This window comes from Amphibalanus amphitrite, unplaced genomic scaffold (assembly GCF_019059575.1).
Source record: "Amphibalanus amphitrite isolate SeventyFive unplaced genomic scaffold, NRLGWU_Aamphi_draft 000800F_arrow, whole genome shotgun sequence".
NCBI lineage: Eukaryota > Metazoa > Arthropoda > Thecostraca > Balanomorpha > Balanidae > Amphibalanus > Amphibalanus amphitrite.
The window spans coordinates 320595-334828 of NW_024882294.1; the positions used below are offsets into that span (position 1 = coordinate 320595).

Below are 14234 nucleotides of genomic sequence, written 5' to 3' on the forward strand. Positions count from 1 at the left end.
CGCTGCTTACACAAATACTGCGCCATTCAGGCGTTTGATATGATCGAGCAAGAGCGCTACCGGCAGCTATTGTGAAAAATGTACTGGTAATGAGGATTACGCTCTCGAGTAACATTGCACTCAGCTGAGTACAAAAGAAATACGGGCGCGATCTGGGTGGTCGAAAGATATCATCAGACACTGCTAATATAAGCCGCAGACAGACCGACGTGATCCTATTCTTTGGCATATGCGACGCACAGCCGGAGTGTTGACACAAAACGTGAGTAACACAAAGTTTTATGGCTTTCTTCACGTTCAGAAACAATAATTGCCACTATGAGCAGGTGTTTCAGCTATCGATATGATAAAGCACACGTCACATGTCGCTATCGGAGCACGACGCGCCTCCCACTTCCGACGCCGTGTGGCTACCACCTGCATCTCTGCCGAAATCTGGTCGGCCCGTAACGAGGTCGGACTCTGCTCCGTGACCCAGCTGCGGCTCCCTGCCGTGACCTACAGCTGCCGCCAGCACCTGACCCACGAGCCGCGGCGTGAGCCGGGGGGAGCGGTTGCAGTCCGACCCCGCGCCGCCTGCACCCAAACACCGGGAGCCGCAAATCTGATGTAAACCGGGCTTAATTGGTCCTCCGCCAGGAAATGGGAAGGCAATTACGGAGCTTGCAGCAACTAGTGCAAATGGACTCGTCATGCGAGTTTTATGGACGCAAATACGGCTTTAGCAGTGGCTTACACCACGTTAGAACACTACAGCTAATGAGTGGGGACTGAGACGCAAATGAAAAATATCGCATCAGTGTTCTGCCTAAACTTCATTACAGGAAGCCTTTTGGAATACTTTTCACTAATTAATTAATTGTTGCAAGCATGAAAACAGATGCGTGGACTGTGGAGGCATACCACGACATATTTATTGCACAGGTTCTCGAAACATGATAAAGCAAAACTAAGGAAAAGTGGTAACAACGAACTGGTGCAGCACGCGCATTTGTTTAATGATGCAATACGTACCTACAATAGCCTGTAACTCAACACGCTTCCATGCCAATATTACATAGACAGTTCGTCAAGGGTCTTTTTCAGCTCCAGCATTTTTCCCTGACTGAAAAACGTAACGTTGGCAGAAAGTCAGAAAATGTTGGGCAAAATCTACGCCATCTTACCTCCTCTTATCGGTTAGAAATAGACAAATATATGTGATTTAACTCAGCTCATTATGGTGCTGCAAACTTGTTCTGAAATGGCGGAAGTTGTTTGAAAGACATGTGATGTCCATAGCGCCATTTATTAGTACGGATTTTCATTAATTTCGCTCTAATCTTCATCAAATTGACGACATTTGTGGAAATTGCAGGCGTTAATCCGCACCATGTTGCTCAGAGGAGGTGTCACGAACCACCCGGTTTAAGTGGTCTGAAATGTTTGTTCTACACTTATGGCTTCAGTGCGAGGTTCTAATGATGTTAGCTTTACGCTGCTAAGGACTTGAAAACACGAGCCAGAGGTTGTTCCGGGTTTAGATGGACACTACCTGAACCGCATGAAGGGATTTCGGCCATTTTAAATGTAAGGCGGCCCAGTTTTGACGGGTAATTGGTGAAATCAATTAATTGATGAAATACACCGATTCTCAACAGTCGAATATCCAGACGAGGAAACTTTCATAATACCACTTCCTGTCAATATGGCCTTAAAAAGCAACTGTAATTTAAACATGATCAATGATCAGGCATATTTCCTGGTGTCGACTCTAGGCCAAACAGAAACACACTGAAAAGTTTAGCTTCATGTTCAGATGTTGTTTGTGTTCTGTTTGTGGGAATGGACCAAAGGAAGGACATACGTTCACTCAATGATTGGTAACAACCAAAGGCTTAAACGAACGAAGAGGACAATATATTATTTGCGTTTTGTTATTGACAAGTAAACGTCACTGGAGTGCCTCTCGCTACTCTCGGGTCGTTCAGCAGCACAGCGGGCTTAAAATAATGGTGTCGGGCCGTCCAAAACTCAAATCGCCCTCCAAAGCCACGTTATTGATGCTATTGAATGGCCCATCTCCATCTTTTACTGAATTTGCATGCAAAAGACGCAATAGAAAATACTAGCGGTGACACTGGCCAACGCAATGCATTATGCGTGCGTACTTATTGCTACACATCGCCATCGGAATCCAAAACGACTTTATTCCGCGATTAGAGTTTCCATTGACAACCGGCGAAACTCAAACCTTTTCTGCCTCGACTACCTTGACCATTCAAACCAAACCAAACCGCTGCAATGCCACTCAGGTAATGGCACTGGCGAACAATCCAGTCAGCCGGCGGCGCCGCCGCCCGCCCATTCAGCTCCCCACTAATATTGGCCGTTCGCGTGGGTCACAGTAACTCTAGCCGCTAGTTGTCTGTACGGCCCGGCTAATGGGTTATAATTGTGGAATTCGGCGCAGTTTTATCTGCCATTCCGCCACACGTCGAGCCATTACAGACTAGCTGATGGCTCCACTGATTCGGCCTTCTCATTATCTAGAACAATGCTGTTTGGAGCGGCGCTTGGCTGCCCGCCGCTCGCCAGCCACTTATATTCACTCAGCACAGGCTATTCAGCTGTTATCATTTGGTGAAGGGCTACCTCGTGTTGTTTCTTTAGCGAAATGGTAGAAACAGGCCAGCAGCGGCGAAAATGACAGGATGATGCAATTATTTCCATTGCCCTGTCAGATTATTTGTGTGAATTGTAATTTTCCTACAACATAATAATCCAGTTCAAGGTTTATTCGAATAATTTTTAGATCGTGGAAACTAAAGACGCAGGAACTATGCTTGACGCAATGTGTGATGCCAATCTCTATGAAAACAATACCGAATGGTAGATTGAATATTAGTACATAGTAACCGGACGAATAGTCGAGTTAGTGCAGTGAGCGGACAGTCCCCCACTGACAAATAGCGGCATAACATTTGATAAAAGTGGTTCTTTATCATCTTTCGAAGTTTCAAAAACTTCTCTGCCCCAGCTAGCATCCAACAGAAGGGTTAGTTAATAATGTTATATTTGATAAACGTGCTGGTACCCATACCGAAAACGGTGCTGCATCCGCCCCATCCTCCCCATCAATCGCCTCATTACATGGTGCAGGGACTGGAGAAGCCCAACTGCGTAGCGCATCCGGCTGTGGAGGGGCATGCGCTGAAGCCCGTTACAATGCCCGGGAAACACAGAATGTCATGCAGACAATGTGACACAATGATACAAGTGACACCGTGACGCTTCGAAATTATGTAATGAAGCAGTGGCATTGGTAACACTGGCCGATGTGTCGGCTATCAGTGAAGTGGTGGCTTCAGATTTATAAAATTAATACATAGATTGGTTGGTAGAAAAGCGATAGATAGACAAAAATGGGAAAGTAGAATTTTGTTTGCCATGCAGCGAAACATCAGCCATTATATTGGTATGCACTTAGGTACTTATTATTAAATTAGCATAAAAAAATAACTTTCAAATGAAAATATCACGGTCTCCGATATCACACATCATTACCCTCAATTGTTCAAACGTTCCAAACCAGCACTTTGCCTACAAGGGACATGCATCACTCTCAAGCGTCTATTTGAAAACTGTGTTTGCTCCGAGTGTGAATTGATGGAGATCACATGCTGGCGTTGCACAGAGCAGCGAGCACCAAAATTGAGGCAACTTATCACGATTCATCACCGTCCCCTGCTAACCTGAGTGATGGCATATTTCATGGACATCTATCAACCTTCTGTGAGCAGACCCTAGCTCATTCGACATACAGTAACTCCTCCCTAACACAGATACCACAAATCTCTGTGTTGCAAGCTCGGTTGCAGCCGCTCGGAAGTGGCCATCTCTCCAGACTCGCTCTCAGTTCGTCCTCCATCACCTCATCATCACATCGTCAAGTATTTGCAGTCAAAATAGACCCACCTCGCTGGGGAAGGGGAGGGGAGGGGCGCGAGGCGGGCACCCGATCTGCGTGGGAGCTCGTCTCGGGTGTCGCCCCGGCCCCTCCCCTGGTTCCCCGCCCCTCCCCAGCGTCAGAGGCGGCGGCAGTCGGCCAGGGAGCTATTTATAAACAAACACAGCGCAGGCGAGAGGTACTCGTTAGCGGAGACGGCGGCGGTCCCGGCGCAGCGGCGGCGGACCGGTGGCGCAGGCACCGCGCCGTCACCCGACACGGCCCGGGAGGCACGGCACGGAACAAACGGGCACGGCACCTGAGGCACAGCACGGCACGGCACGGCATAGCACGGCCTGAAGAACCAGTCCAGCAAACAAAGCCCATTTTTTCTGGAGGCATATCAGTTTATGACAATGCTTTGCATCTCGATGTTTAGTCCATTTCTTCAACTGCTACTCAATATTTTTCTTTAGCATGCAAACAAACCGCCTAAGAGGATCGCATCAAACATCCACCATCACTGTTTTACACCACATATCAATATGAATGGCCCACCAAGCCTCTCACGCAGTCTGGACTGTGACTAGCCGCTCCCCGTCCCATAAAACGGTCAGCAGACGCCGCGGGTTTCGCGGCACCCTCGCAGCGACCAAGGCCCGCAGCGCACGGCACTACCGCAATGGAGCACTGGGAATAGCGGGCGACACACGCGGTAGCTGTGCCAAGAATACCCGACCGCCTCGGATGGCCTCACTCGAACCCACTCAGAGTCGTTGTCCGAGGCGAGGAGGGACTGGGAGAGGGCGACGCACTGCAACTGTATCCAACAGAGAGCCCTGAGGCGTATCGGGTGGCTGATAGGATAGCTGCTGGGGATGCAGGAGCTGTAAAGGCTAGCTTTGGATGTCTTCGACATCGTGGAGCTGAAGATTCAACTGGGCAACTTTACAGTAGTTATATTAACTCTGAAACCTACGTGGAGTAGAGACCAGAGGTAGATAGTGGAAATGCATCCTGTTGACACGACACTTGCCCACATACCAGCTGACATCCCTCAACCATATATGCACACGGCACGTACCGCTCATGTTCTATGACTCGGCAGCGGTCGACTCTGAGACTGGACACCACGTCCAGCCGGCACTCTGTAACCAGACACCCGTGCAGTCAACAAAGGTCACCAGACACCGGAGACCAGACTCGGGGCGCCCTCCGACCCGGTCCGCGCTGCCGCTGCACACTGACAGGGCACACGGCTCCCATCGCACACTGCAGACGACCCAGGGCGGGTAGATTTCCAGACTCATACCACGGGTAGACAGACCCGAAGAAGATTGTTTGGTAGAGTCTGGGATAGAATTGATGGTGGGAGATATAAGAATGGCTCGCTGGGTCAGTGTGAAGATACACTCAACACTGTTCTGGCTAAACTCGCAAACCCAGCCTGTGTCGGGTGCCGACCCTTCACAGCAAACGGCTCGTCTCAATCCAACTCGCCCGCCGCCGCCGCCTCTGCCGTCTCCGCCGCCGCCGCCGTCGGGCCGTCGGGCTCGGCGGCGGCGGCGGCGGCAGCTGGGACGCACGTGAGCGGACGTCGGTGTCGTCGGCCCGCCTGAATCACAGCCGTCGGCAGCGACAGCCGACGGCGGCGACGGGGCGCGGCTGGCGCGGCTGCAACCGGCCGGCGCGCAGGAAGACAAATATACAGGACGGCGGACCGGAGGCGCCCGGTCGGTCGGCGGAGAGGGGAGGGGCACGGTCATTCGGCGGTGTTTGGGTAACCTTCACCCAGATCGGCACTCAATACACCCGACATACGGCGATGGGAGTGCGAGCTGCGTGAACAGCATGAACTTGACCCGAACTGGGATCATCTGCCTGAGCCGACATGACACGTAAACCGACCTGATCTGACCTGGCCTGACCTGCGGTGAGCTACAACTGGACCTGAGACGAGAAGTGTAATATAAGCTGGACAGAACATCCCACCTGGCATGACACACTTATCTGGCATCTGAACAAAGAGTAGAGCCGGTATCAGTGACAACATTCTAACCACATCAAGTCGTTTCAAGAGTGTTTGGGCATCAGGGACTCCGTTTGCTTACAGGTTTCCAAACGTGAATCACCGGTCAGGAACTGAGGTCGGATTCCAGATCAACAGCGAGCCGCTCTCAACGCTCTTGAGTTCATTGGCCAGCCCCGCCTCTCTTCCCCGAGGAGGCTGTCGTCACGTTAGAGCGTCATCGTGAAGCGTCATCAGGAGCGTCATCCGGGGAGCGTCATCACTTCTGTCACGGTCTGAGAACCGTTGACAGTTAGAGCAGTCATCACAAGAGGGAACCACCGTAACGGTACGGCCCAAGACATCATAAAAAGCAGCCAGCACCACAGCTAAACCATCTATCAGTCTGACATGGCAGCGGTTTTTTCTGTTGCAATAAACCAGCAAGCTGGTGTGCGCTTAGCCCTCAACAGTAATTCTATTTTTATCAGCACCGCTACCACGTTACAACATCCAGCGTTATTAGAATTTCGTCTCATTAGCTCAGCAAATATTAAAACACCCCACTTTTCATCATCCCCGCCTTTCCCGAGCTTCCCACACTGTTGGCAGCGGTTTGCTCCAGTCCCATCCCACCCCGGCCGCGCCCGCCGCGTGCCGGGAGCCCCGTCCCCGCGCGGTCCATCCGGCCAGCGGCCCTGCACGGGGCCGTGGGTGCGGCAGGCGGCAGTGTTTACACTTTATACAGATCTCTGCACTGCATTGCACTGCAGTGTAGGCTGCTGGCCGGGCCAGTCAGCTGATCCAGGCTGGGCACAGCCGGCCGGGCGGTGGAGTGCAGACAGGGTATGGCGGTGTACGGATGGGATCCTTCCGCGGTATGGTAGAAACTAGAATACCATCGAGTATGGTGACGCACAACAGGGGCAAGAGATCTTGTAACAAATAATAAAATCGAGGTAATTGTAACGACCAATTAAAATTACATACCTGGAGGACTCTCAGCCACAGTTAATGGAAAAGCAAATGAGCATTGGAAACGATGTAAATCCCACTCGGCAAATACGGGGAGTTCCATTTACACTGCGCTTGTGTTCTTGCCAGCTGGCACTATCCTAATGCCACGAGAGGATCTCAGGCTAATTGAGCGTGGCTTTAACATCGTACCAATGTCATGTTGATTGTTTGTGAGTAGGCTAGTTTCGACACTGGCGTCACTGTTGGCGAATCAATTTCAGTCAGGATTTTGGCATTGGATCCTTGGCTGTTGTTTCACTCGGGTGTTTTACAAATCGAACCTGATGCCAATTGTCTCTGGCAAGGCCAAACAGCAGCCAGTCACACAAAGACAAACACGATGGCTCAGTATTTCGAACGGCTGATTGGAGGTCCAGGATAAAGATTTAAATGACGCATGGGAATGGGTCTCAATTCCGTCTCCTTCTGAAAATAAAGCAGCGCTGTCACTGAAACGTTTTGCTTTGCTTTCTCTGAAAGTTGAAACAGACTCTGCGTTCTAGAGTGGGTGGACTCTGATGCATTGAGGATGGAGGTGGGGATTGGATTACAATGAATTACACATGACGTGAGTGATTTGATTACTGAGGGGGGGGGGGAATTATACCTATTTATGTGATACAGAACAGGGAGAAGTAAAACTGAGTGATGATAAAAATAAAAGGTGCATTGCAAAAATGTCATTCTCGGTAAAAGCAGCTCATCGTGATCATATATGATCACGACGATGTAGGACAGTCCAAAGTGCGTAGGACAGTCCAAACTCCAAATACAGCCCTCCGGGACGTAAATCAAAGACCTGACACCGTCCAGCTGACATGAGCTGATGTCTGCCAGCTTTCAGCCACGCACGAGGGCAGGTGTGAACTATGTTTTCTTTGCACCAAAGGGGACCGACTCAGCGACGTTGGAGCACTGCCAATGCCAGCACGCTGGGTACGGGGATAGCGAGTACGGCACGCACATCTCTCTGGAGGGAAGCCAATCCTGCGGCGACCGGCAGCAGAGGTGGTCCAAAGGATGAACCCTGGGCAACACCAGGTGCTCGGCTGGTGACTCTACTCGATTGATCTAATGTCTTCACATGTAACTGCGTTATAAGTCGTAGCTTACACTGAATAACTGTGATATGTCGACCAGCTGTCCGCCCAACTATCGCCATTGTTACTCTAGTTCTGAGGGATCTCAGGTTTTGGTGACCGCCTTGGATCGCCCCAGCCCCGGGTACTCACCCTTCCTTCTGCTCGGCGGCCCGGTCCCGCTGCCGCCGGTTCTTGAACCAATTGGAGACCTGGGTGGTGGTGAGGCCGGTGCCCTCGGCCAGCTCGCGTTTCTCGCGCGGACTCGGGTAGGGGTTCTGCATGTACCAGTCTCTCAGCACGTTGCGCGACTTCTCCTTGAAGCAGTAGGAGGTTTCCTCACCGTCCCAGATTGTACGAGGGAGGGGAAACTTGCGGCGAACGCGGTACTTGCCGACAGCGCCCAGTGGTCGACCGCGGATCTTCTCCTGCTCGATGTAGTGCGCCTTCAACCACAAGTTCTGCAACTTGGGGTGGTTGTGGGGGGAGAAGTGGTTGTTCTCCAGGATCTTGTAGAGCTCCTTGAACTGGCCTCGATGGAAGGCGACCAGCGCCTTGGCTTTAAGCACCGACTCGTTCTTGTGCAGGAGCTCGCAGGCGGGCAGCGACCAGAGGAAGCGTGCCAGCCGCTCGATGTCACCGCTCTGCTGGAGCACTTCACACACACAGGCCACCTGCTCCTGGGTGAATCCGAACGTCGGGTGGCTGGGCACGGCCACATGGCCGGCACCGCCGCCCAGCGACAGCCCGCTCGCGCAGTCGCTCATCAATCCCGACAACATGCCGCCCCGGCCGGCCGCACACCACTGAATCGGATGTCAGTCACTTGATCCAAGAGGCTGCCAGCTCGAGTTACGGAGCCGGCCCCGCCCCCGTCGCGCGCCCATTGGCCGCCGCTGGGGCGTCGCCATGGTGACTGAGCGGCCTCACGCGACGCGTCGGCGGTGGGCGGAGCCGAGTCAGCGCTGGCCGCGGCCGAGGAAGATCGATTGCGACTCTGACTGAAATAGCGGCATCACAGCTTGGATAGCCGCTAAGTTCCTGTCGGAGATACGCTCTGTGACCAAACTGGTCACATCTCGGACAACAAGCTCGGACAATCCAGGGGAATCTGGCCACAAAATTGTCGAAAAGACGTCAGAAGCATCAAGCAAAGGATCCTTCATCCGAATGTAATCCAGTCACCAGCCATGGTCAATAGTCATCCTTCAATCAACACACGATGCTGGTAAGAAATATGACAGATTACGCCCAAAAAGACGTGCAATTGGTTTTGCTCTGATATCACCATTTGAGCTCAACCGAATCAGTCATCTAACATCTGCGAATGATTGGCGGTGTTTCTGGCTGTGGCGGTGTTTTACCAGCTAGATTGTACATATCTACCTAAAATCAGAATTTTGTGGCCGGTGGCCACTGGTGGGTTCAGAAAAGCAATTGAGCTTGAAAGAGCACAGTCCCAACTAAAAAATGTTTCCTAATTTCCAAAAGCTTCTCGGATTTCGCTTCCTCGTGTCTTGTTGTGCAATTCAAATCAAACTTCTGAACGTAAAAGTTGCTTGGCTTTTCTTTTCCTTTCAGGAGAATGGCAAAATTTCGTCGATATCGGGTGATTCAGGAGGTTAAAATGTTCCAAATGATCCCCATTCCTCTTTGGATTTGCCAGCGTTGATGTCTAAACGTAATAGTACAGGCTACATTAAAGGTAGTGTGCCACCTTTGAAAGATTTCCCATTTTATTTTTCCTAGGATAAGAAGCTTCTGTTTTTACCTAATATCGCAAAAAAATCAAAAATGGGCCTGGAATAGTGCCTTTTTCGCCTAAAAGTTTTTCGGTTTTTAGATATGTATAACAAATGTAGTGGGCTCACCTGCAAACAGGCGTCGGGCAACAATCGCGAATGCGGCGCACTTGTGACAATAAGCAAAGGTCATTATAGTGTTACGACCATACGACGTACGGGAATGAGTTATCAGCTGTCTAATCGTAGACAACACAATGTCGAGCCTTAAACTGTAAGCCCGTATTGGTATTGTTTCTTTTATTTGGCTGTCGAACATTATTTATGGTTTGAAATATGATTTTATGTAAAATAATTGATATGAAAAAGCCGTCTTATAAGTTATGACCCCATTTCACCACACGCAAGTGGCAGAAATGACAATGATCAGCTGACGCATTTTTCTTGGCCGAAGTCAGAGCGCGCGGCCCGACGCACCACGCGTATTTGGAAATTCCGACCCGACGAGCATCAGAAGCCACCTAACAGGCGTGTTCGAAACCGCAGGAGATGATGATGAACGGGTTTATCGAAACTTGATTGGATGAGCATATCGGTAATAGCGATTTCAGTGTGTGCATTTATTGTTCATAGTGGTGTGAAATGTGGTTGGGGTACGACCGACAACCCGTCGGGGCGAATTTCGCACTGGGGTACTCAAAATTTGAAGAATTTAACCCATTTATGCCCAGGAATATTGACCATCATGAAAATCGACGAAATCAAAATATGTTATGCTCCTACCAGGGCCTTGTATGGAATCGAAAATAATTTTTGCCTGCAGCAAAAGTTTCTCGAGAAAAACGTAAAAAACATGCGTTGCGAAATCGCAACGAAGGGCACACCGGGCGCCATCAGCGTTGCGAAAACGCAACGACGGGCACATCAGACGGACATAAAGTACACTGAATTGCCGTATATGCTAATATATTTTGACAAAACATCAATCAACTGTTGACAACTATTGCTTGAAAATGCGGAACCCACATCCGTCATGCTCTATAACCCGCCTAAGAGCCTCAGTGAGGAAGCATAACTTCATGATTCGCGAACGGGGAGATGGCAACACGGTCATTATCAACCATTTACGTTGTCCATTGCTGTATATTTAAAGTTGTGGTCGACACGTATCCAGGGTGATGCTTTCTTTTTGGAAGCTAGACAGATCCATTACCTCCACCTATCAGACCCTGCACAGTGCACACTGAATACAATTAAACGGAGGATTGGGAGTAAACCAGTGTCTCTCGTATGCGCGTATATCCGCAATCATTTTTAACCACCCTCCTAGGAGTAGAGTTAAATTCCATTGCAGGTTAGTCGTACCCACTCTCAGCAAAAAGAAAAAAGGACCGATCCGGCTCTAACAAATTACCCGCGTAAGGCGTAGCGCATCACAACAAATCGACTCCCAGTTTATCATGTTTACACCTAATCCAAAATTTTCATGGCCCCACTCTCAGCGACCTTCACGTGTAACCTCTTTCTCGAGACAATGCCAGGACAGAATGGTGATTCGACGTCAATCCGTCCTTTCCATCTTCAGGATAGTTGAATCCTCCTCCACGCCTCATCCCCCTGTTCCGGGCTGGACCGGCAACGTATATCGCAATCGGGCAGCTCACATAGGAGCGCGCCTGTAGCCGGGTGCAGTGAGTGCTTGGGAGGGAGGAAGGGGGTGGGTCATGGGTTGCGGCTGCCCACTGGCTGGGCTCAGTCTCCAGTCTACGATTGACCGTGTCCGGTCAGACAAATGTCTCCCCTAATTCCAATAATCCTGCTAGCTCTAAAAATGGTCTGATAAGATAAAAAGCCTATCAAAGTAAGAAAACAGGCGTATACTCCACATCAAGCAGCTTATGAATCTATGCGAGTTATGAATCCTAAAAATTATTATTTTCCCATGGGTCCGCACTCCGCCCTCATTACCCCTGCCGAAGGGCTCAGCTACCCTCAGAGGGGGCCTATCCCACTATTTGCCGACCCTCAGTTATCTTTTCTAGCGTAAATGCTGGTAGTCAGCAGATTCTATCCAGAGAATGGCGATGCCTATCTGTCGCCTGATACCAGAATACATCCCCGTTATTCATTATTTATGCACAATAGTAGATCCAATTTCCAAAGGACCTAATTATCTCTCAGCTCCGTTAGCATTGCCGACCGTTTGATGCATGGGTCCTTTTCCTACCATGCGATTTTCAGATGCATGGGAACACATTGCTCAGTGAACGAACAGCCCGAGGCCGAATATCTGCGAGAGCAAAAGAAAGGAGTGTTTGTGGCTGTTTGAGCCAGCAAATATGAAATGTGTCGCAACATTTTACGTGCGAACGCACCTTGCACTAAACATACCTATATACGTCCCTCATGGCATAGGCGGCGGAGCGGGGGGAGGGGGCACCGGGGCACCGTGCCCCCTTGATTTTGCCATTTTAACATTATCCCGATAGGCGTTGCATGGAAATGGAAATGGAAAGAATGAGACCAAAAGTCAGCAGTGCTCCCCCCCCCCCTTAATTGAAGATGTTCCGCCGCTACAGCCTCATGGCTACAAAATGAGAGAGAGAAAGAAAGAGAGAAAGAGAGAGAGAGAGAGGGGGGAGAGAGTTGGGGAACGAGGAGGAGAGGGAGGAAGATGGGGGAGAGAAAGAGAGAACCCACAGCGTATCACGAGTGAAGTCTACTGTTGATATTCATACTTCCGCTACCCTGCCAATGTGCCCATCGTTGCGTTTTCGCAACACCGCTGTCTTTCCGATGTGCCCTTCGTTGCGTTCCCGCAACGCGACCGTAGTCATATTTGAAAATAGTCACAAACCCTTTTTGTAGCATTATTTCTTAACAAAATGCATATCTACGCTATTGTAGGGACTCTGCAGAATATGTTTACACAATTTTCATTACGATATTATTAAGCACTTAGCCTACTTATCTTGGTTTTCGTGACGTCATCACTCACAAAACCTTCGACTTCCCTCTGGGAGCTCTAGGCAGTAACTTACCGGCCGCACAGACTTGTAACTGCGTAGTATCATGCGCACAACCATGCTACACACGCTGAAACTTGTTTCATCGGTTAGTCTCTTTTACACACTTCTCAAGCTTCGATCACGTCGACGCTTGCTTGCGTTGCGAAAACGCAACGAAGGGCGTAAATGGGTTAAGACGTTTCCATGAGTTTTGAAGGTAAGGATAAGTTCTAAAAATCCGGTTCTCCTTATCTGGGCCATTAACTCCATACGGTCCAAGAAAGCTGGCACACTACCTTTAAGTTATGACCCCATTACACCACACGCAAGTGGCAGAAATGACAATGATCAGCTGACGCATTTTTCTTGGCCGAAGTCAGAGCGCGCGGCCCGACGCACCACGCGTATTTGGAAATTCCGACCTCGACGAGCATCAGAAGCCACCTAACAGGCGTGTTCGAAACCGCAGGAGATGATGATGAACGGGTTTATCGAAACTTGATTGGATGAGCCTATCGGTAATAGCGATTTTAGTGTGTGCATTTATTGTTCATAGTGGTGTGAAATGTGGTTGGGGTACGACCGACAACCCGTCGGGGCGAATTTCGCACTGGGGTACTCAAAATTTGAAGAATTTAAGACGTTTCCATAAGTTTTGAAGGTATGGATAAGTTCTAAAAATCTGGTTCTCCTTATCCGGGTCATTAACTCCATATGGTCCAAGAAAGCTGGCACACTACCTTTAACGGGCGGCTTTCGCGTTTTGCGGTTCCGCGGGTTTTTAGTTTGTACGTTTTTTTTTTTTGTTCCAAGCGGCCCCAAAGGTACGTTTCTGTTTATAGCATAGTGATAACAAAGTGCTCATTTTTTTGAAATATTGTTTCATAACTATAACTGTGTTTTTGCAAAACTACAAAAAAATATTGGCTTACACTTCATACATATAACTTTGAATAGAATTTTGATCATAAACATTTGTTGAGTACATTATCAATAATCATATTTCAATAGAACGGTTGCCGAAACTTTAGTTTGCTTTTTATAATTCATGATTTTTATCTTTATCATGAACTCTAGTTTATGTAAATGAGTAGCAAGGTGACCTGTAACCATATCAATTGCCACAACTATACCTTTACGGCCACTAACACGTAACACAAGATTCTGGAAGAAAAACAAAAATCAAAACTTTACTTTGATTCCGATTCGTCGGTTTTTACTGGATATCTTTTCATGGGACGCCAGACTGGCAGCGCAGAAGGAACAATGCATTCATTCACTGAGAGAAGAACTTAACGACGCGAACCAGAATCCTACAGAAGCCCCATCCCCGAAAAATGACAGGACTTCAGGTTTTAGACTTACCACAAGTTTGAATCACCTTTAACAAGAAATGCATACCTATGTATACCTAGCAATCGGTGTCTAATTAATCTTTAATTAACCCTCGCC

At 49.2% G+C, this 14234-nt stretch overlaps 1 protein-coding gene across 1 annotated transcript in view; it reads right to left on the minus strand.

The window, feature by feature from the left end:
- Positions 1-8837, minus strand: part of LOC122366366 (homeobox protein six1-like) — a 69453-nt gene extending 60616 nt beyond the window's left edge. The window contains exon 1 of the mRNA XM_043338549.1: positions 8186-8837. Coding sequence (XP_043194484.1) covers positions 8186-8814 — 629 coding nt within the window. The 5' untranslated portion in view covers positions 8815-8837. The remainder of the gene's footprint in view (positions 1-8185) is intronic.
- Between the last annotated feature and the right edge of the window lie 5397 nt (positions 8838-14234).